Source organism: Aegilops tauschii, chromosome 6, assembly GCF_002575655.3.
Source record: "Aegilops tauschii subsp. strangulata cultivar AL8/78 chromosome 6, Aet v6.0, whole genome shotgun sequence".
In the NCBI taxonomy this organism is placed as follows: domain Eukaryota; kingdom Viridiplantae; phylum Streptophyta; class Magnoliopsida; order Poales; family Poaceae; genus Aegilops; species Aegilops tauschii.
Window position 1 is genome coordinate 469344593 of NC_053040.3, and position 23050 is coordinate 469367642.

General features: G+C 43.8%; 2 protein-coding genes and 1 long non-coding RNA gene across 4 annotated transcripts; all 3 read right to left on the reverse strand.

Annotated features, from left to right (window-relative positions):
* Window positions 1–425: 425 nt before the first annotated feature.
* Window positions 426–2506, reverse strand: LOC109770124 (uncharacterized). Of its 2 annotated transcripts, none has more exons than XM_020328841.4 (3): window positions 1903–2506; window positions 1665–1780; window positions 426–1143 (listed from the first exon to the last, which is right to left on the reverse strand). In XM_020328841.4, exons 1-3 carry the CDS (start codon window positions 2059–2061, stop codon window positions 807–809), a joined length of 612 nt encoding a protein of 203 aa, XP_020184430.1. In that variant the 5' UTR covers window positions 2062–2506; the 3' UTR covers window positions 426–806. The 2 variants fall into 2 exon arrangements, with proteins under 2 accessions (XP_020184430.1, XP_020184432.1); XM_020328843.4 differs by having other exon boundaries at window positions 1665–1777; window positions 1903–2501.
* Window positions 2507–12617: 10111 nt separating this feature from the next.
* On the reverse strand, window positions 12618–13545 carry LOC141026203 (uncharacterized). Its single transcript, XM_073502195.1, has 2 exons — window positions 12811–13545; window positions 12618–12701 (listed from the first exon to the last, which is right to left on the reverse strand). The coding sequence occupies exons 1-2, from the start codon at window positions 13543–13545 to the stop codon at window positions 12618–12620; spliced, it is 819 nt and encodes a 272-aa protein (XP_073358296.1).
* Window positions 13546–15898: 2353 nt separating this feature from the next.
* On the reverse strand, window positions 15899–17854 carry LOC109770128 (uncharacterized). The gene is made up of 3 exons (XR_002234504.4): window positions 17666–17854; window positions 16613–16669; window positions 15899–16201 (listed from the first exon to the last, which is right to left on the reverse strand). It is a non-coding gene; the product is annotated as an uncharacterized lncRNA (long non-coding RNA).
* Between the last annotated feature and the right edge of the window lie 5196 nt (window positions 17855–23050).

Consider the following 23050-nt stretch of genomic DNA (forward strand, 5'->3'; position numbering starts at 1 on the left):
AAAATTGTTCATAAATTTCAACAAGTGTTCGTGTTTTAAAATTTTCTTCGGCAGTTTCAGAAAAAAAACCGCTTTTCAGAATTTTCAGAAAATGTTTTCAGCATTTAATGATTTGCGCTGCCATAGAAAAAATTGCGCTCGTAATTTTGGAAATTTTGCGAAGTTCTACTGAGGTTCTTAATAGTTTGTGTTGTCTTATAATCACTAAAGCGCGCTGGTTCAGCTGGTTGTATCGCCTTCCCGCCTTCCCGAGTGTTTCCTCAGCTGGAGGTCCAACAATATGTGAAAGAACGCACTCAACTTTGACTTAGTGCTAAGAAATTCTCAGGCGACTAAACTATTATGGTATTGTTAACGGGATTGCTAAGAAATCCTCAGGTGAAATATTTTGGAAATGATGGAGCAGATAACAGCACGCAGCACAGTGCAACTAGGTTGTAAATTATTAATCCAACGCTCACAAAGAAAGCAGCGACAAGATCCTAAAAAGAACAGCAACAAAATAATCCACGGCTAGGTGCGGTCCACCGGGCGAGCAACTCCCGGCGTCGGTGACATGGCCGGACACGTCTTCCCGCGCACCACCACACGCTTGGTTCGCAGGCGACACCGGCGACCCGCGCGCCGTACACAGCAGCAGCAGTGCACCGCAACTTGCCGGCGGGGCGCGGCCGCGACACAAGGGATCCCATGCATGCGCAGGTGTCTGCTGTACTGTGCCACGCGGCTCCACCGAGGCGCCATGATCAGCTGGTCCGCCGGCCCCGCGCACGCGGCCGCGCCGGCCGGGAAGACATTAACGCACGCTAGAGAAGCTGGTGGTCGGCGAGGCGGACGGCGGCGCGGCAGAAGGGGCAGCGGGAGGCGGCCTGGACCCAGGGCACGGCGCAGGCCCAGTGGAAGCGGTGCGCGCAGGGGAGGTGCGCCAGCACGTCCCCCGCCCGGAACTCCTCCAGGCACACCGCGCACTCCGCCTGCTGCTGCTGCTCCTTCCTCCGGCCCCAGCTGAACCGCCGGCCGCCGCCTCTCTTCGTGAACACCTCTCGCTGCAGCGTGCTCGCCGCCCCTGCCGTGTCCTTCGCCGGGTGGTCGCTGGTGGTGCTCGACGGGACCGGGAGCCGGAGGCTTCCCGTGCTGTGGCGCCTGCAAGTCGCAACGCAGAGGATTGATTAAGCCACCGTTACTTTCCTTCAAGCTCGTATATTAGCAGAATCAAATACAGAGCCAGCAAGGCAGAGCTCTGCTCGAGAACAGAGAAAACACAAGGAAGTATATATTTGATACTGACTCAGATTTTCTTGAGAATAAATCAGCATCTGCAGCCCAGCTGAATGATCAGTGAGTGACATCATGACTACATCTACATGCATGAACTCACTCATCAATCATGAGCAAATTACATCCCACCCTCCCCAAATAAGTACTAAAATTTCTCTCTGAAAACGAAACGATGCCACATGAAGTTATATTCCTGCACAAAAGTAATTTGGCTCCTTCACTAAAAAAGGACCTGCTATCTAATGATTCATGCCCATGTTTCTTATTGCACAATCCAACCAGTTTTTCAGCAAACAGGGGTCTCTGAAGTCCGAATTCGGTCGGAATCTTGAGTTCTTGACACAACATGAAGTGAATTCAAAAAGGGTAAGAAGAACCGTAAGTACCTCTTGACCACAGATTCTCTCTGGCTCCTGAGCTTGTGATCCAGCCTCTCCTTGGCCTCCCGGGCGATGCTGTCCAGCTGCGTCGCCCACGCCTCCTCGCACACGCCGCTCCTCTGCTACAAACCCGTTCCATCGACCCACAGGAAACGATCGAGATTAGTACTGTAATCCACATGCAAGCATCAATCAAACAGTAGGATGATGCACAATCCATGGCTTCTACTATAGTTGTTATTACCTTCGCAAAACCTGCCGAGCCGAGGTGGGCGTGGTCATGCCCGAACACGCCCATCAACGCCGGCCGCCGCGCGCCGGCGCACGGGGCCTCCGGCGCCGGCCGGAGCCGTCGCCTCCTCGCGAACTCGACGCCAGGGAGCATCCCGGCCATGAGGCCCATCCACCGCCACCACCACGTGATCTGTACCACGACAACAACACAGCACCCGCCTGCCGCCTAATGCCTACAAAACGCACGTACCTATCCACCAGCAGCAATCTACCAACCTAGCTGATATATTCAGGGGCTAGGAGAGAATTGTATGTGGAAAGCCTCCATTTTGAGCAGGAAGAGGAGGAGGAGAGCGTCCATGCCCGGCCGACCATCAGCCTGCAGGCTCGTCGTCCGGACGGGGGGCAGCGGCTTTCTATCTAGGGGAGGTTGGAGGAGGGGGTCATGCTCATGGAGTGGGCGCGCCCCAACTGTGCATGCCAATTGCCCCAACCACCTTCACTCTATTCATAGCATAGCTGGGAAATCGAGTGGATGCGCGTGTATTTATGCGATCCCCGTGGGCCCACGTGACCGGAATTTCGAGCATGATTTTTATAGGTGGTGCTAGGACAAACCTCCTTGGATAATCGGCTCCGTGGCTATATATGCGGCACCTGTCTGAATGGCTGCCATACGCTCTGTCTAAGCCTAGCCTTCCAAGAATTGCACACTTTGTTTTTATGCTTTTTCGTTTTCTACTTGATTAAGTCACTTGGATGCATAATAATTAAGACACATCTAGATATATCCAAGACATACCCTTTGCCTGGAAAAACTGTTTTGGACTCATTATAAAGTTTCAACAAAAGTACAAAGCAGCTCAAACATACAAAACTTACATCGAGGTTTTTAAACCATTGAGCGACTACTACTACCATCAGAACGAATTAATCTGAAGCCCTTAACACCAAAACTCACAGGCCGTACGCCAGACGAGAAATCGTAAGCTTGCAACCTCCAGGAGATGACGGAATCTATGCCCAATCTTCCTTCATCTTGTCCCGCTGGGCGAATTCGAGGTGGATTAGAGCCCAGAAGACCATCTCAAACCACCGAAACAATGGTGGGGTGGGAGATTTTTTTTTCATGCTGCCACCGCCATTGTCTCACCACTTGTTCCTCTACCACGAACTCGGACACTCAGATCCAGGGTTACCTCATCCTCTCGCCACCGCAGAGTCAACGGAGGCTTACCGATACATGCGACAGCACCGGCGCTGGCGGTTTAAAGGGGAAACCCTAGGAAAATCAGGTGCTAGACTAGAGTTGCACACCTTCAGCCGCATTTTCTAGATCTCAAACTTTTGGCTAGCGAGAGAGTCCTCGGAGAAAGCACAGGGGAACACTATTGCGTTTCATCTAACTCGAATAATTGCACATTTTGTGGTGTTGATGAACCAGATGACTCAGTTGTCATGTCGAGGAAGAAAATTTTGTGTTGCTTTAGTGCACCAACTACCAAAATCGCTGTCGCAAATTATTACACAGCAGTAGTCCTTTTGCCTGCGAACAAATATGTAGGATAATTAGAAGGACAGAGGTATCTTCATCTCACCAGCTCCATCTTTGCTCGCATTTTTCTGGATTTATTTCAGGCTTGCCGGCGATGTGCGTTCAATGGGAGGAGACGTTCCCATCGACTACAAAGACGTCTGTCGTGACTTAATCTTAAGATGATGTGACGGCTTAGTGTCTCGGAGATTCTCATAGGAGTACGGTGTGCGTGCGTACGTTCCTAGGAATGAGTTTATGTGCACATGTATAAGCTTTGCGTCTGTAATGTGTTAAAAGAAATACTCCTTTTGCGCTGATAAAAAAATTACTCATTTATACCGTGTCATAGGGGTAAGCTATGCGTGCGCGTGTTCACACGAATGAGTTTATGTGCGTATGTATAAGCACTGCGTTTGTACCGTGTTAAAAGAAATTACTCATTTTACGCTGATAAAAAAATCGAGCACGAAACATAGATAAAGCGTGAAGGAATGAAAGCTCATCAAACTCAACGTGACCAATCGGTGGAGCAAACCAATCAACCGGCCATCCCATCCCCCACCAGGTGCCATCGAGATCTCTTCAAGCGCACGAAAGCAACATAGTTGGACTCTCCGGCGGGCGGTGGCCGCTCCAATCAAGACGGACAGGGACCCCGGCCACTTTTGATTTTCTTTTCACACCGCCCTAGATCGGAGCATCTACATATCCGCCGCCGTCGCCGTCGATGGCCAGCCAGCTCAGGCGAACAATGCGTGGCCCTTGTGGGCGACGCGGCCGAGTGAGCGAGTGAGTGGGCGCGTAGAATCCAACGAACGGGCGAGGGAGCGAGGTGGCCGACGTGCGCCTTGTGCGCGGCGCAGTGCGATCGACGTGGATGCGTGCTGAGTGCGAGATGGGGAGCCCGGAGAGGGAGCAGACGGCACCCCCACCACGCCCAGTTGCCATGCACCGTCGCTCTCCTCCTCTATACCGCCTGCCCCTTTCGCCGGTTGGGTGCGCGACCGCGATCGGTCTCGGTGCTTATCGTGAGTTCGTGACGGAGGAATCTAGATCGAGGGAGAGGTGCTGGCGAGGATCGATATTATTTGCTCGATCGCGACGAGAACTATGCTGACGCGACCTGCTTTGAACCGGATTCAGATATGGGTTAGGTGCTGTGTGCGTGCATACTGGAGATAGATAGATACCTAAACAGTGCGTTTAGGTTGTTCGGTTGCGACATGGCATCCAATCTGCCGCGCGCAACGACATGGGCGAATTTTTTGTGGTATGGCTAGTTTTAGTGCGTCACTACACTAGTAGAAAACAGGGCTTTGGTTACAGGGCAATATTAACATTAGTGAGCATTGGTCCCGGTTCGTGCGGCTAAAGCATTAGTCCCGGTTCACCTGAGCCCTTTAGTCCCGGTTTGAGACACGAACCGGGACTAAAGAGTGCGATGCCCTTTAGTCCCGGTTCGTGTCTCAAACCGGGACTAAAGGGCTCATTTTCAAACTCTACCGCCCCCCCCCCCCCCACCCCCGGTGATCGCCTTTTTGGTTTTGTAAAAAGCAAAAGAAAATGATAAAAACTTCAAAAATTAAAATCCTTCGAGATGTAGTTATGTTACTACATCTACTAGTTAGGAAAATTTAAAAACTTAAATTTAGACATGTTTTGCAAAATGTGTAATATCAAAATGTTCAGCACGAAAATCCGCATCCGATTTTGACGGCCTACGGCCGGTTTGCAAATTTTTAGAATCCTCAAATTCTAAAAGGAAAAAAAATTATGCTCAAATTTCTGTTTTTTTTGAATTTTTGTAAAATCTGGTCAAACTATGGTCAAACTACTTATTCAAGAAGTATTAGTGTTACTAAATAATTATTCAAGAATATTAGTGTTACTAAATAATTATTTTAGTTTTTTTGAATTTTGGTCAAATCTGGTCAAACTGTGGTCAAACAATGGTCAAACTAATTATTCAAGAAATATTAGTGTTACTAAATAATTATTTTAGTTTTTTGAATTTTGGTCAAATCTGGTCAAACTGTGGTCAAGCTATGGTCAAACTACTTATTCAAGAAATATTAGTGTTACTAAATAATTATTGTTTTTTAGAACAATAATTTCAAACTCAAACAGTGAAATGTGTGACTTCATGCTCAAGCTAAATTCCTGAGGGTTAATAGGATTGACATCTTACTATTGTCAGGAAAACAACAAGTGCAGACTTGGAAACGAGGGAGAATAGAACCCGGAAGTTAAGCGTGCTCAGGCTGGAGTAGTGAGAGGATGGGTGACCGTCCGGGAAGTTAGATGATGAGGGGTGATTAGAGATTAGAGGTTAAAATAATTCAAAATTTTGAAAATCAAAAAAATTTCAAAAAAATCATAAAATTTAAAATCATAAAATTTTCAAAAAAACATTTAAAAAAAAAATCATAAAATTTCCTTTAGTCCCGGACTAAAGGTGGAGCTCCAGGTTGCGGCCACGTGGACGGCCTTTAGTCCCGGTTCGTATAAGAACCGGGACTAAAGGGGAGGCTTTACTAACGACCCTTTAGTCCCGGTTACAGAACCGAGACTAAAGGCCCTTATGAATCGGGACTAAAGACCCTTTTTCTACTAGTGCTAGTAGGTTGGGTGTGTAAAAGGCAATGTGATGCCACCAAAGCACTAGCGGCATTATTTGTAGAGGACGATTTATTCACGTGTTATTTATTATTGTTGTTCTTTGTTTCTTTCAATGATCTTTTGTGAATTGTGACAATCCATGGCGACGGAAACCCTAGACGCTGCCTCATCTACTCTGTCACCCCATCTGCTCTCCCTCTCGCCGCCGCTAGCGCGCGTCGCTGGGGAAACCCTGTGCGGCCTTGGCGGCGTCGGGGAGGTCCTGATTGCTGGCGGCTTGCTTGTAGAGAAGTTGGAGGGCTATTGCGGGATGACGAAGTTGATATGTGCTTGAGTGGCGGCCTTCGTGGGAGTCAGTAAATGGTCCTTCAAAAAGTGCTCCACCGAAGTGGAGTCCCAAAGGTGGCATTGAGCTATGCTCATGGCACACCGCCGGTGGATGCATGAGGAAGAAGACTTCGACACCTCCCAATGATTTGATTGTAATTTTATATTTTATATAGATGTTTTGTAAGGACCTGTAACGCTCAATATATGGTCTTGGGCCCTTTCACAAAAAATGCTTGGATATGTATGCATTGCACTTCTATGACAATTGACCAAGAGAAGGGGAATTATTGTTGTTTCTATTCATTGTCTTATATGTGGGAGAAGGAGGGGGGGGGGGGGGTGTCATGTTTTTATCAGATGAGAGGGGGCATAAGTTCTTAGAGAAGATGAGAGATTTATTGCTCGATAATGTTCATTGGGATACAAAAGGAATCAGCGGGCTGCGCATCCAAATATGTCTGCCTCCATTAAGGGGGGGGGGGGGGTGAAATTTTCACTAAAGCATGCACATCTCTATTGAACTATCTCCACGTCAAAGATGACCAACTAGAACATTGCCTTCCACCTATTAATCTCTCTTAGAATATAACCATAACTGCTAAGCATGCTCCTCGAGTTCAATCTTTGATCACATCAGATAATCAACACTCTTGTTGCATGTAGCTCAGAGGCCATAGACAGAACCTCACATATCATTGTCGCTTCAAGAATTTCCGTTGCATTCATACCTTCAAGTACCATGGCTGAGGCACCCTGGTAGCTTCCATGCTCACAACGGCATACAATACCGGAGGCACCACGTCTCTCATATTTTGCTAGCCCCTCATTAACATGGATTGAACATGCCTGGCCATGGAGGAGTCGAGTTTCTTGTCGATGAACTAATCAATCTTTTCATGTCCAAGCTTGCATCCAAGGAGTTAGCTTCCATCTCAGAGATATCGACCATAAACCAGGTTATAAAAGCATGGGTTCATAAAAGGAGATTGCAATTCATTTCCATGTATCACACGCCTTCTCGCCCACCATATGGCCCATAAAATCACAAGCGTTCTTGCATAGTTCTCCCAGTTCGGCCTCTTGCTCATCTCAAACAACCACAATTTTGCATCATGTGTTTTATCCAAAGTAAACATTGCATAATGATCCTGACCAGTGATGACCCAAACAAAAGGTGCCATGTTGCACTCCATCAATGAATGCCTCTAGGTGTCGACTGTTGTCCCGTGGAACCTATACAAGCCACATTCACCACCATGTGATGTTGTACCTCACCCGTGGGTAGGGATGACCTAGCAAGACATCATGAAACGTACAAAGCTTAGGCAGAGCTTAACTCCCCATAACCTCTTCTAGCCCGACCGTTCATCGACTATTTTCAATGTCAGGATTTTTATCAATCCACGCTTATCTTATTCTTTTCGTTTCCATCACCATCCTGTAAGCTGAACGTGTAGAGAATGTGTCACTCTTCTTAAAATGCCTTGCCCCAAAACCGTTCTGCTAAATGTGACTAATTGGAATACGCCAAATGGCCTCCACATCCATCAGTAAAATATGTCCGTGTAACTTCTTCAATTCGGGTGGCTGATACAATTAGTTTTGAAACTAGTTCCAGGGGAGGTGGCTCGGTGATCACATGGACACATGCCAGACAAACGGGTCACGAGGTATCCAGTTATCCTGCATGATGCAGATAGACGCTCCGACCTCAATCTTCTTGAATAATCCCTGACAAAGCACATTCCGACCGTCACATATAAAGGGAGAAGCACTTCTTGCCACCGTAATTTCGTCTTTTTTCATCCATCCACCTCGCTCCCATAATTTTCCTCTGCTTCTGTACTTTCTTTGCAGCTTTGCAAGTCAATGGGCATGGATTTTTGATATGGGCCTGTAAAAAAGTTCGACCTGACGATCCGCCCTTCCCTGCCGGCTGCAGCAAACGATTTTCCCCCCTTAATTATGCATGTGCTAAAATTTCATATCCTATATACCTAAATAGATGATCCCCACTACTTTGATTTCTATTAACATGCAGCCATGCCACCTCAGCATATGTGCCACATCAGCTGCCATTTTCCCATCGGTGCTTCCGTTTTCAACTGCATGCATGCAGAGGCAGCTGAACTTAGTAATTGCATGCTGAGGCTTTGACCGCATGCCTTCTCCACAACAATTTTCTCTTTTGTCTTCTCAATTACTCAACCACCGAGTGAATTCCTTCTCTCTATCTCTCTTCACCTTCTGCACTATAAATCCCATCATCTTCATTACCAAATCGACACTTTGCCTTCTTCATCTCATGGGTTTGTCCACCATAGCATCAGTTGATTCAGTTCCACTTCCACCTCGCTCAGCCCTGTTATCCGATTGCTCCACCACCGCCTATGAGAGACTCTTATCCATATGTGTGCACTTTTTTGGCTGCCATTAGCGGACGGAGAAGCAGAGAAAGGTCCCTTTCTTCGTGCTCCTCAACAGTCGTCTTCAGGTCAAAAGATGAAGGGTTTCATCATGAACGCCACAGGACCTCTCGGATGTACATACATCTTCCTTCGAAGATTCATCTGATTATCCATCCTGTAATCCGTCTTCCATGCATGTCAAGTGGGCTTGGATATCAAATGATAGATCACATGACTGGTAAGATATTTTCCTTGATTCTTGGTTCCATGGGGCATGTGAAGTTTCTTGCTTGTCTGGTTGTTATTTCGCACGCATCAGAATTGGTTATTTCCTATAGATGTGTGTGAATCATGACTGTTGCAGCTGTTCCAGGAAGAGGTTCAGTGCACGTACGCATCAGAAATAGCGGGCGACGGCGGACACCCTGATGCACGTTCCAAATCTCCATTGACCCAAAATCAGTTCAAAGCTGGATAGGCTGCTATTGCTAATATCCAGCTCAAAAACTTGCCGGTGTCCAAGCCTCATATCCAGCTTATATATAATGTAAGAATAAATTTCAAACGGTGTCCAGAGACACCGGCTAGCTTTACATGCCTCCGTCCCTGCCATCTTCCAGAGTCCTGCAACATTGATGGTAAACAACGTGAATGCTAATTATACTAGCTTCATGTATTACTTTATGCATTGAACTTAAATCTATTCAGAATTTTTTTTTTCAGGAAGCATTCAGGTCTATGCATGCAAAGCCATAGTATATTTCATTTTTCACGGGCTTTCAATTAATACATGCAATTTTGACCACTCTAAGTCATCATTTGTGTAAATCTCTCCATCATGAGATAAGGCATCCTATATCACACACACACACACACACACACACACACACACACACACACACACACACACGCACCCACACACGCACACACACACGCGCACACGCACACGCACATGCACACGCGCGCGCCCACACACACAGAGACACAGATGAAATTACGGTGGCAAGAAACGCTTCTCCCTTTATTACTAGGTATAGATAAGAAGGTTACATCATGTTTTTTCTTTTCTTTTCCCTTTTATGCCTTTAGTTCGTACCCTTTTTCTTTTGATTTTTTTTACAGTTTCTATTGGCCATTATTCAATTTTCAATTTCTGAACATATTTTAAAATTCCAGGATATTCTATAACTTGGTGGATATTTTATATTTTGTGAACCTTTTTTCAAATTTACCATTTTTAAATTTCAATTGTTTCCCAAATTGTTATTTTTTGAGATAGAACAATTACTAATATTTTTTCCGCAAAAAAAATTTACTAATATTTTTTAAAGTTCGTGATCATTTCTACAATTTGGAACACTCCTTTAGGTTTGCGATCACTCGTAATATTTTTTTAAAGGAAAATTTTAAATCCATTAACATCTTAATTCAAGAATTATATTATAAATTCAAAGATATTTCAAAAATTGCAAACATTTTATGAACTTAGTTTAAATCCTCTATAATTTTATTTTTTTTAATATTATTTAGAATTTGTTGACACCCTTTTAATTCGCAAACATTGTTCAACTTTGGAAACATTTTATAAATACTTGAGCACTTAAAAATCTGAAAAGATTTTCAAAGTTCTCAACTAATTTTTAAATTAATGAAAATTTTCAAATGTATTTACATATATTTATATCGTACTACTTTCATAAATATGTGTCAATTTTTAAAATTTTGGAACATTCAAACAAATGTTTTTAAACACAGTACAGATGCAGACACTTATACATATGCACATACACTCACCCGCTATGAACCTGCACACACACACCCGTATGAGCACCTCCGAGATATTGAGCCGACACATCATCTTGAGATTGACGAAGTCGCCACTGACACCTTCGTAGTCGACGTGAAAGTCTCCTCCTATTAAATGCACAACGCCGAAAAGTCTGAAATAAATTTAGGAAAGTGCGAGCGACAATGTCAAGTCTAGGACTTAAACCCTGGTGAGTGGGGATACTACTGTCCGCCTAACCTTCCAACAAGAGGTTGGTTCGCATATTCACAAACTTTTGAAAAATTTCGCAAACATTGTCTTGTTTGTGAACATGTTTCCCAATTAATTAATTATTTTTAATTTGAATGATATTTTTTAATTCATGAAGATTTTCCTAGTTAGTCAAACTTTTTAAAACTTGCATGATTTTTAAATTTTGTTGGATTTATAAATGAAGACATAAAAAGAAAATAGAAAAGAAAAAAATGTGAGCCTACCACCCCTTATTGTCCCGGGCCAAATTGCGCTGGTTATCTTCTCGTATCAGTAGAGAACTCCTATTGGACGCTCATTGGTGTCCAATGGAGGAGGTATCACCTGAACCGAGACGCTAATGTGCCGGCATTTTGGTGCGCTCAGTTGCACGGGTTAGCCTTTCTTTTTCTCTTCATTTTCAGGTGGTATTTTCATTTGAAACCTGACCGTTGGACTTTTTTAAAAGCTATATAATTGATAAAAATATTTTAGGTAATGCAGGAAAAATTAAAATGGTCAGTGTGTATTTGTAGAAAGTATGGTGTGCATTAGATAAATAGTTCGCCATATATTTTAAAAAATAGATGATATAGAAAAATGTTTGTGTATTTTAAGAAGTTGTGATATTTAAGAAAAGTTTATAAAATGTACAATATTGTTCACGTTGTTTTCAAAAAATGTTGTGTGCCATTAAAAATAGAGTAATGCTAGTGCCACAGACCCTCTGATACTGATCCAACCGACTGAAGTTATGTGGAATTATTTGGTTGGAGATTAAGGGGTGGGGACAGGCCACCCCCTTGGAGTTCAGGGGTAGAGCTAATTAGTATGAGGGGGTCCCTAAGATGGCCGTTGAAGTCCCTACAGAAAAATGTTTGTGTATTTAAAAAAGTTGTGATATTTAAGAAAAGTTTATAAAATGTACGAAAATGTTCACATAGTTTTCAAAATATGTTTTGTTCCATTAAAAATAGAGTAATGCTAGAGCCACAGACCCTCTAATACTGATCCAACGGACATAAGTTATGTGGAATTATTTGTTTGGAGATTAAGGGGTGAGGACAGGACATCCCCTTGGAATTCAGGGGGAGAGCTAATTAGTATGAGGGGGTCCCTAACACGGCCGTTGAAGTCCGTTCATATATGATTATTGTTAAAAACATGTTCAATGCGAATTGATCTTTTCTAGCATGTACTCAAAAATGTTCAAAACATTTATTTGAAATAATGTACATCATATATTTGAAAATAAAATCAACATGTATAAAAATGTTCCACATCTATACACCATATATTAAAAAATAGACATGAATTGAAAAAAAGAAAAAGAAAAAGGAAAAAAAAAGGAAAGAAACCCAATAAATAAACACAAAAAAAACAAAGAAAACCCGGAAGAAAACTCAAAAACAAAAACCACAGAAAAAGGAAACACGTCTTTTTTTTAGGGTGGAAAACCAACTTTATTCATGGAATTCCACATTGAGTGGGATACATCTTGGGTCATGGGGGGCACCAAACCAAATGTGCCTACCCGGCCCTCTAGATAAACGAAATTTTGCTAAACTATGTGCTTCATAATTAACAGTACGATTCTCAAAAGTAAAAGTACAATGGAACGATGAAGCTTTCAGATTTATCTCGCTAATGATTGCTCCATATGGACCACGTGCGTCCCTTCTGATGTCCAACACCACCTGCTGGCAGTCCGATGCAACCACAAAATGATGAATACCCAAATCTTCGGCGAGGGCTAGGCGCCTCCCGACATGCTATTGCTTCTAGACTTGCTGGATCGGTTACCCCTTCGATCACGAGAGCAGAACTGCCAAGAAAGTTTCCACCTTCATCCCTGCAGACTGCAGTGGCAGAACCTCCTGTCCTTCCCCGGACTCCTGCATCAACATGGATTTTACAGTAACCTGTAGGTGGCTTTTTCGGCTTCGTATTTCTTTGCATTAGCGTCGGCACGCCCCTGCCTTTCTGCTCTTGACAACCCCTTACCACTTCTAGTTCAGAAATGAAGCTCGTGATAAAACCATGTGTGGCATGGGGACTTTGGAATATCGCCTCATGGATGGCTTTCCGCCTAGCGTACCATATCGACAACAACGTCACGGCCACAAGGACGAAATCTTTGTGGGACATTGAATCCATCAGAGTGAACAGCCATTGCTTCGCCTTGGGCTCGGTTGTTGTTATGATTTTATGTGTAATCTCCTCATTCATAAGAGCCCAAACGCTTCTCGAGGAGGTGCACTCGACAAGGGAGTGGTGCCATGAGTCCCGAGCCCCACATAGACCACAACAGGGTGAATCAGACATGTGGCGATGTGCCTGCACATCATTTGTCGGCAATGAGTATTTAGATAGACGCCATAAGAACATACGAACTTTCCCTGGGACCTGAGTTTTCCACAAATGTTTCCATGCTCGTTCCTCAGCCCTGGAGCTAGACGGCCCTGGCCCCTCCTCGAGCCATGCTTCCCTTCTGTTTCTAGTTGCAACAAGCATGTTGTACGCTGATTTTACTGAGAAAAAACCATGTTTTTCATGATGCCAAGCCCAGAAGTCGGGAACATTGCGAGTGCACAGCGGTATCCCCAATATCACTTGAACATCCATTGGCAAGAAAGTTGCTTGCACCAGCTGCTTATCCCATGTTGCTGACACATTAGAGATGAGTTCAGAAACTAGCATAGGTGGGTTCAGGGTCCGGCAGGCGTAGGGCCTTTTCATCTCGTCCCTTGGCAACCAGTTGTGTGTCCAAATTTCCGTTGTGCTTCCGTTACCAATCCTCCTGATCAACCCCTGCTTTAGAGTGTCTCTACCCTCTACTTTTGCTCTCCATACCTGGCTCGGGTGCCCCCTAGCTCGGCTTCAAGAAGATCTATATTTGGGTAGTAAACACTTTTCAGAATTCGAGCACTTAGGGTTTCAGGATTCTGCAAGAGACACCATGCCTGACGAGCCAGCATGGCCAGATTAAACAGTTCGAAGTCTTTGAACCCTAATCCCCCCATGCTCTTAGGTTGGGTCTTTTGATAGTGTTTACAGGGAACAATTTCTGTCTTCCATTGATTAAATATCAGTTTGTGACACTTGGGGTTTATATGTCTGAAATAGTTCACTACCTATTTGCTAGGTGCGGGCTACTATCAAAGTTAAGGCTTTGTTCATCATTTGCTTCACCTCATCTGGACGGGCTGCAAGGTAGAAAGAGAAAGGAAAAGAGTATTTCTTCTTATAGGAGCTTCACCTCATCTTGTAGTTTAAGGAAATTGATTCATATATTATGCCGTATCGAGTATCTGCAGGCTAATTGCCAAGTACAGGCCCACCATGCCATTCCTCGTCTGAAAACAAATCAATTGAAGTGGAGCTTCACAAGCGCATTTGAAGTATGTGAACAACCTTTTTCCTTGTAACCTTTTGAGTACCTCCTTTGTGTGTGCTATAGCTAGGTAATAATGATTCAGAACTAGCATGTTGATCTTCAAACTTTGAAAGATAACTTCAGGCTATAGTTTTTGTTAATGACAAATCTCATAGATTTCCAGGAAACCCAATGAGGTTTGCGTTTCCCTTCTTTGCTCCCCCACCAGAACTTTCTAATGAACATGTTTAGGTGTTCACAAAGCCCTCTGGGAAGTTTAAAACAGGACATAGAGAACACCGGTACTGCCTGGGCCACAGCCTTTACAAGAACTTCCTTCCCTGCCATGGACAGCGTTTGCTCTATCCAACCTTGGACCTTGCTCCACAAACGATCCTTAAGATACTTGAATGCACCATATTTTGAACTACCAATATCTGAGGGCATCCCTAAGTACTTCTCGTTGAGAGTTTCATTAGGGACGTTGAGTGTATCCTTAATCTCCTGTCTCACCGCATCCGGCGCCCCTTTGCTGAAATATACTGATGATTTTGAGTAGTTGATGCGTTGCCCAGTTGCTTGAAAATATGTGTCCAGAACTTGGTATACCTCGTTTGCCCCCACACCGTTTGCCTTGAAAAATAGCAGACTGTCATCAGCAAATAGAAGATGACTCACTGGTGGCGCCGTAGGAGCTACCTGTAGGCCATGCATGTTGGATGACTCACTCTTGGATTTAACAGGCACGAAAGGCCCTCTGCTGCTAGCAAGAACAAGTATGGAGATATCGGGTCCCCTTGTCTGATACCTCTTGAAGGGATGAACTGTTGCAACTTCTTCCCGTTGAACAAAACAGAAAATTTGACTGTAGTAACCATGCTCATAACAATATTCACCCATCTATCTGTAAAGCCCAACTTAAGCATGATTACTTTTAAATAAGTCCACTCGACCCTATCATAGGCTTTCATCATATCAAGCTTGAGTGCGCAGGATTGATTTTTCTTTGCTTTGTTTCTCTTCATAAAATGCAAGCACTCGTAAGCCGTGATGATGTTGTCTGTGATCAACCTGCCAGGAACAAAAGCTGACTGCTCTTCCGAGATTATGTCAGGAACAAAAGCTGAGTGCGCAGGAAACACAGCTCTAGAGAAGGAAACATAACTACCGCAAGCAAACCCTTGAAATGGGCCGGCCCACATCACGCCTACTGGTGTTTGCCGTATCAGTCCGCGTGAAGATTTATTTTCCACTTCTAACAGAAAAATCCACTCAAAAAGAAACTTCCAAGAGAAAAAAATTTACCGCTCAATTTTTTAAAATGATTTACTTGCAGATTATAACAGAATTTCTTTCTAATCACAACTACTTACGTATATCCTTGGTTGGGTCAACGTCGCTGTCCAAGAGGCGGAGGAGGAAGCATTTCGATCGGCGATGGTCTCGTCAGTCCGATGTTGTCGGTCGCTGTTGACCCGTTAGGCCTTGTTTGACAGGAAGGGATTGTGGAGGTTTGGGGAGGAGAGGATTCCAGGGGATTTGGTGAATCCCCCTCTTCCACCCAATCCCCTTGAAACCTCAAATCCCCCTCCAACCACACATCCCTCAAATCCCCCTCCATACAGAACACTGTTTGACAGGGAGGGATTTCCATATTGAACTAAAATGGTGTAAAACAGTTAAAAATCTAATCTTGCAACAGTTCTTCACATGAACAACATAATTTGCTTGACTTGGAACCAATATATCATCACATAATTGCAATGTCACATAACAGCAACATAATCTCTCACATCAGCATGACTTGGAACCAAAAATATCTCGTACGTTTTCAGCATTCACAAGTCCGAGGAAAGGCATGCGTACATTTAAGCATGCCGAGAATACATAAGACATGCGTACATAAGCATGCTGACAACAATAGCGCCGACACAAAAGCAACTGACGAGACTCAAACAGACGATTTCGAGGGACCCTGCAAACGTCCCATTCTTCCCGTGCTTTGTTCCACTTCTCAACCTGGTTTAATGACACCAGAAAAAAACTGATGATACTGAAGAAAACAAGGTAATAGTATGAATTATTTCATGGCCTTGTTAGAGCTACATCAAGACCAACAGAATACAGAAACTTCCAGACCGAACAGATTTTTCGTGGAAGAGAAAAACTCACAACAAAGTCCGATGAGCAAACAATTTATTTGCAGTTTGAAACAGTCACAAGGCAAGACAAACACAAGAGTAGTCTCAAGTAATTTCTTTTAAAAAATGTGCAGTAATTTCTTGAAAAAAAAATGTGCAGTCACAAACCAAATTGCCTCCCTTCTGAAACTCCAAACACTACTACTACACTGTCTTATCTTAAAAAGAATGTGCAGTAATTTCGTTTGCATATACTATGTTAGTGAGCTAAGTAAATAAAGTACACTACCTTCGCCAAGCTCTGCTGCACACGGCGATAAATTCCTTTTGAAGTAATCTATCCATCCTGGAAAACAAGTGCAGCAGAAATGGGCAATTAAGACAGACTTGTAGCTTGTCGTCGACAAAATAGGCAATTAAAACAGAACTACAGAACACTGGGTTCTGCACAAACTGATGCAGCAAAAACCTATGCGAGGGCCATGAATTTTAAGCACAAACTTTTGGAGCTGAAATGAAGAGTGGATTACTTATTTTGGTAAAGTATTTGCGCTGGGATCACTGGATCACTCAGGGATGGTACTCAGGTAAATACGTGGACTGATCACTGGATCTCGGCGAGTGCTACAGCCTCTGTCAGCATAATAATCTACAGTACAAGAATAGAGGAAAACAAGAAATCTCCACCAACCAAATAAGAAGTCAACAATGCTTCTTGCTGTTGATGCTAAATAAACAAGCAAGCAGGTGCACAGCATTGTAGAACAAGACGGAGCACTGCTCCAATATCCATTACAGAGTTGCAGAAAAGATGCACAAATGGAGATCAACTTTGTCCCCAGCAAAACAACACAATGCATCAAATACACATCTGTTCCTAAATCACAAACCCATCATAGATGGGCAAAACATCTCTTGATAAATAAAGATATATGTTGAACTCCACTCCACTCGTCTCAGTCGGATTTCACAGACTCGTCGTCCTCCTCCCACACCAAGTTGATGCAGCCAACGAACCAACAAAGCATTGGCACCGATTCGGCAGTTCACATCAAGCATTACCACTACTACTTGCAGATAACCACATCAAGCATTACCACTACTTGCAGTTCACATCATGATTCGGAGTCGACAGTGAATCACTAAACCAACAGTAACCTGCTACTAGATATAGGGGACACAATCTAAGAGGAGGTGAACTTGGTGATGGCTTTGGTGCCGGCCCTCGGATACGTCGTGCTTGGCGAGCTCGCCGGGAAAGATGAGGCGGCAACCATGGCCGGGCGGATTGAATAACCCTAGACGACGAGGGGAAAGGAGGGGAGGCGAGGCGAGGGCTTACCACCGAGGAGAAGGCCAGTATGGCGGAGGAGGTACGCCGGCGTAGAGATGTCGTTCGACGGCGTGTTGAGTAGGAATCGAGCGGCGGCGCGGTGAGCAGGCGGCGGCGGCGTGGTGTCGTTCCTCCCAAATCCGCGAGGCCCCCCTCGAGGGTTCTGTACCGCGTGGAAAGGAGGGTGTAGGAGGGGGTCGGAGGGGGTTGGGCCGTCGAATACCCGCGTACCAAATGGGCCCTCACGGTTCTGCGGGGTTTCTGGGCCACGCGAGGAAATTGCCTTCAAAACCCCCTCGATCCCCTCCTACCAAACGAGGCCTTAAGCACGTTCTCTCACTTGTATCCCTTTAGACTAGGACTGATTATGTTTCTGCCGATGTTCATGATCGGTCGCACGACTTTATATAACTGGCTAAAATGTCTTACTTTCGGCCGGGGATCAGTTCCACATAATTTCCCTCGGGAAAAATCAATCATGGCTATATCATGCGTTTTTCTTCTTGCTTGCCAATCTAACTAAAAAGTGTCATCTAGCTAATTTACTAAGTCACTTAGTGCTCTTGCAACGAACTAACAGTAACACTAAATCCGGCGTAGTAGTAAATCAGTTCGCTTGTGGTTCAATTGTGTCAAACTCTCAGGCCGTGGGAATGTGTTCCTTTGCTGTGTGGGTTTCAGTCCCCTGGCCAGGGATTCTTCTATATCCCTGATTTGTGTACGTCTAAACAAAACTCTGAGAAAACTAATACTGTAGTCATCACTATCATAGAGGGGACTGCTACTGTGAAAGAGATCGAGCATGAATTTAATTGCATTTTTGCCCGCAAACCTGGCAAGAAAAAATGGCGTTGCACTGCTCGTTCCATCAGTCCAACTCAGTTTGTCATGCGGTTTCCTAATGCCAGTGAAGTTGAGAGAGCATGCTGTTATGGTAAACGTCTCCCTTTGAAAGATGGTTTGGTTATTGTTTGCATTACTCCCTGGTCTGCTTCTGTGGGGGCTAAGGGGAGCATGGAAAAAGCTTGGGTGCGAGTGAGAAACATACCATTAGAAAAAAGATGCTTTGAACATGTTGCTTATGCTGGTGGGTTGGTTGGTATAACTTTGGAAGTTGATGAGGCAACTATTCATAAACCTGAATATGCCAGGATATTGCTTGGGTGTCGAGAGGTTAAAAAAATTCCTCCATCTGCTGAAGGGATGTTGGGCGAGCAATTTTATGACTTCTTTTATGAAGTTGAGAAAGTGGTATTGGTTGGGGAGGAACAAAATCAGGCTACTGTTACTGTTGATAGCAGTGCATCCCCCTCGTTTCCGAAAAAAAGTTAGGGTGGATTCATACCCTGCTTCCTCTGCGGAACCAGGAGACACCAATGCATCTATGGTTGGCAATTATTCCTCACAAAATTATGAAAAAAGTTCGCAGAGGCTGACGGTGGTAACTGAGAATGAAGAAGAGGAGGATAGTGACGAAGGGAATCATACGGAACTACTTATTGAGTCCATGGCCAGGGAACATGACAAAGAAAAAGTACCATATTATGATTCTCCTATGAACATGTCTTCTGATAGCATGGAGGATGGGATGGGATGTGACAATGAAGATGTTTCTGTTACCAATGTTAAAAAAGGTGCTTGGGAAATCATCCAAACTCCTATTCCTCCTTCCCCCATGTTTCTTCAATATTATGATAACTCTCATGGGGCTGTGTTTCCTCCTGTGCCAGATTATGTGAACTGGCCTTCTTTACCTCATATTGTTCCTCTTGAAGAAGATTCAACTGAGGGGGGAGAGAACTGCAGTGTGTACACTGTTGAATCGCCATCTGGGTCTCCTCTGCATGATGTGGTGGCTCCTGAAAAGCTGTCTTCACGCAGACAGTTTGAGAAGCTGGAAAACATGGAAGACAGGGCCGCGAATAGGAGGAAGAAACGAGATCTTGAAGGTAAAAATATGCTTGACACAAAAAATCAATTCTCTGTCTTATCTGATACTGAGATCGTGTTGCGTGCATCTCTCATGGGAGTGCAAATTCCTGATGATAATTTTCATACTGTTGATGTTATTCGTGAACTAGAAATATCTAGGAATTTACTTCTTGATAAGAAAAATGAAAAAGCTCATTCCAATATAGCCATTAGGGATGGACTGGGTAACAGTACTCCCTTGTCTTTAACTTGGGATGAATCAGATAAGGGAGAAGAGGATGAACCCTTCATCCTTGTCCAATCTAAACAAAAAAAGAGGAAAAACCTGCGAAGGCGAACAATGGTTTTTTCTCCACATAAAGATTCTGTTAGACCCATGACTAGAAATCAGAAAAAAGAGGAAGAGGGTAGGGCTGCTATGCATCCTGGCAGACCTACCAGGGCTAGAGAGAAACCCAGTCGTTATAAATGATTGGCATCTTTTGGAACTGTAGGGGGGCAGGTAAGAAGGGCATGTCTACCTGCCTCACTGACATGATTAATGCCAATGAGGTGGATTTCCTTGGATTACAAGAAACTATGAAGAGCAACTATTCCCCTTCGTTTTTTAGAAAAATGGACCCACAACAAAAATTCCATTGGGAGTGGAATCCTTCTAGGGGGAAATCTGGAGGCATCCTTTGTGGGGTTAATAAAATCAAGTTTGACATTCTTGAGGTGGTTCATGGGAAATATATTTTACAGGTTAATTTGGTGGATAAGAGTAAGAATTGTAACTGGGCCTTGCTGGTGGCTTATGGGGCCGCACAAGATGATAGTAAGCCTGAATTTATAGCAGAGTTATCTTCTATGTGTCATAGGATTGTTATTCCTTACATAGTGGGAGGAGATTTTAATATTTTGCGTCATAGTGGGGAGAAAAATAAGAAAACCCCATTGTCCCATTTTTCTGATGTCTTCAACTCTGTGATTCATTTACTGGGGTTGAGAGAAATTATCATGTCAGGAGGCCTTTACACATGGTCGAACAAACAAGAGCACCCTACTTTGGAAAAGTTGGATAGGGTATTAATGTCCTCGGATTGGGAGGATCTTTTTCCTTTGGTCTCAGTTCATAAAATGGTCAAAGAGATATCTGATCACAATCCCTTGCTTTTAGATGGGGGGATTGCTTCCTCTAGAACTCCTGGAAATAGATGCTTTAAGTTTGACAATGCCTGGTTGAACAACCCAGAATTTCTTCCTCTGGTGGCTGAAATATGGTCCCAACCTATTTACACTAATGATCCCATTGATGTATTAAACATCAAGCTAAAGAGAGTTAAGAAATTTTTCAATGGTTGGGGGTCCAATATATTTGGTCAGAATAAGATCAGGAAAAATCTTATTAAACTCGAGCTACAAGAGCTAGAAAAACTTGAGGAAGAGAATGACCTTTGTGGGGAGGCCTACACTAGGAAGTTGAACATACTAGTAGAGCTTAACAATATGTATGTTGAAGAAGAGACCCATTGGCATCCGTTTTCTAATGGGAGATGGCTCCTGAAAGGTGATAATAACACAGACTTTTTTCATAAAGTGGCCAATGGGCGACGTAGAAAACATTCTATGATCTCGTTGGAATGTGGAGGGGTGATTGTAGAAGGGACTAATAATCTACTGTCCCATGCTACTGCATATTATAGAGACCTATTTGGACCGGCTCCTGGTAATATTTGTAAGAGTGATGCTTCCATTTGGGCCCAGGATGATAATATCACACCTGAAGATAATGAGTATCTGACACGTCCCTTTTCTCTTGAGGAAATAAAAACTGCGTTGTTTGAGATGAAACCTAACCGCGCTCCTGGACCGGACAACATACCGGTGGAGTTCTATCAACATTGTTGGGATGTTGTGAGCCCTGATTTGTTCAATCTTTTTGAATGGTTTTACAAGGGCAACTTGGATGTTCAACGCTTGAATTATGGGATCATCACGCTGCTGCCTAAATCAGCTGATGCTAAAACTATCCAACAATATAGACCCATTTGTTTGCTGCGGTGTCCCTATAAACTGATCACTAAAGCTATGGATCTTAGGGCCGCGAAGTTTGCTAATAAACTGTTTAGTATTCAACAGAATGCATTTATTAAGGGGAGACATATTATGGACGGAATACTATCCTTACATGAGGTGATGCACTATACTCATGTGAAAAAAGAAGTGGGAGTGATCTTTAAGATCGATTTTGAGAAGGCATACGACAAAGTGAATTGGGAATTCCTACTTGATTGTCATGTTAAGCGTGGTTTTAATGCAAAGTGGTGTGGATGGGTGTCGCAAATCCTAAGGAATGGCACGGTAAGTGTCAAGATTAATGACGAGACAGGACCTTATATCCAGAGTGCTAAGGGGGTGCGACAAGGTGACCCACACTCTCCGTTCCTGTTCAATCTTGCAGCAGACTGCTTGACTAGAATGGTTCTTACAGCCCAGAAAAATAATCTCATCAAAGGGCTGGCTTCTGGATTGATCGAGGAAGGGGTGGGCATCCTACAATACGCTGACGATACTGTCTTGTGTTTTGAACATGATATTGAAAAAGCCATCAATATTAAGCTGGTGCTTTATCTCTTTGAGCTTATGTCGGGGTTGAAAATCAACTATGATAAAAGTGAAATATTTGTTATCGGAGGAGATAATGAAACGGACAGGATCTATGCAGAGATGTTTGGCTGTCGAGTGGGTACCTTACCCATGAGATACTTGGGGATGCCAGTTACTTATTCCGCTCTCAAAAATATTGAGCTGGACTTCCTGGATGGTAAATTGATCAAAAAACTGGATGCGTGGGTAGCATGCAGCTTCTTCGGGAGCTAGGCTTACTCTGTTGGGGTCTAGTTTGGATGGTATTCCATCGTATCTAATGTCCATGTTGCTTTTCAACAAAACCTTTGTTGAAAAAATTAATAAACACCGCAGACGTTTCTTTTGGAGGAAGAAGAATAAGAAGCGAGCTTATCATATGGTCAAATGGACTAGGATCTGTTGATCTAAAAGAATTGGTGGCCTGGGTTTGAAGGATATTCACAGGTAGAATATTAGTCTCCTGGTGAAATGGTGGTGGAAGTTAGAAACTGGTGATGGGTTATGGCAACGTATTGTTCGAGCGAAGTATTTCAGAAATAAAACCGTTGCGAATATTCGCGGTCGTTTCTTTGATTCCCCTTGCTGGAAAGCTATCATGAAGGTCAAAGAGGTTTATATGGCTGGGAGGAAAGTCAACATTAATAAAGGGGATTTGGCTAGGCTTTGGCATGACCCGTGGATTGATAACTACATATTGAAGGACCAGTTCCCTGTCCTGTACGATATCTGTCAAAATCAAGAGTGCACCATTGCTTCCTTTGTGGCCAATAACTATAAGCTAGATTTTAGACGTAGGCTGTTTGGTGATTTAGAGGAACAATGGTCCTGGGT

Bases quoted from the DNA above. Each gene is read 5' to 3' on its own strand.
- LOC109770124 (XM_020328841.4), bottom strand. From the start codon at position 2,061: ATGGGCCTCATGGCCGGGATGCTCCCTGGCGTCGAGTTCGCGAGGAGG. The intron at 1,781-1,902 runs GTAATAACAACT...ACGGGTTTGTAG, and splicing joins GCTCGGCAGGTTTTGCGAAG to CAGAGGAGCGGCGTGTGCGA. The intron at 1,144-1,664 runs GTACTTACGGTT...TGCGACTTGCAG, and splicing joins AGAGAATCTGTGGTCAAGAG to GCGCCACAGCACGGGAAGCC.
- LOC141026203 (XM_073502195.1), bottom strand. From the start codon at position 13,545: ATGAAAAGGCCCTACGCCTGCCGGACCCTGAACCCACCTATGCTAGTT. The intron at 12,702-12,810 runs GTAAGGGGTTGT...ATGTTGATGCAG, and splicing joins TCATTTCTGAACTAGAAGTG to GAGTCCGGGGAAGGACAGGA.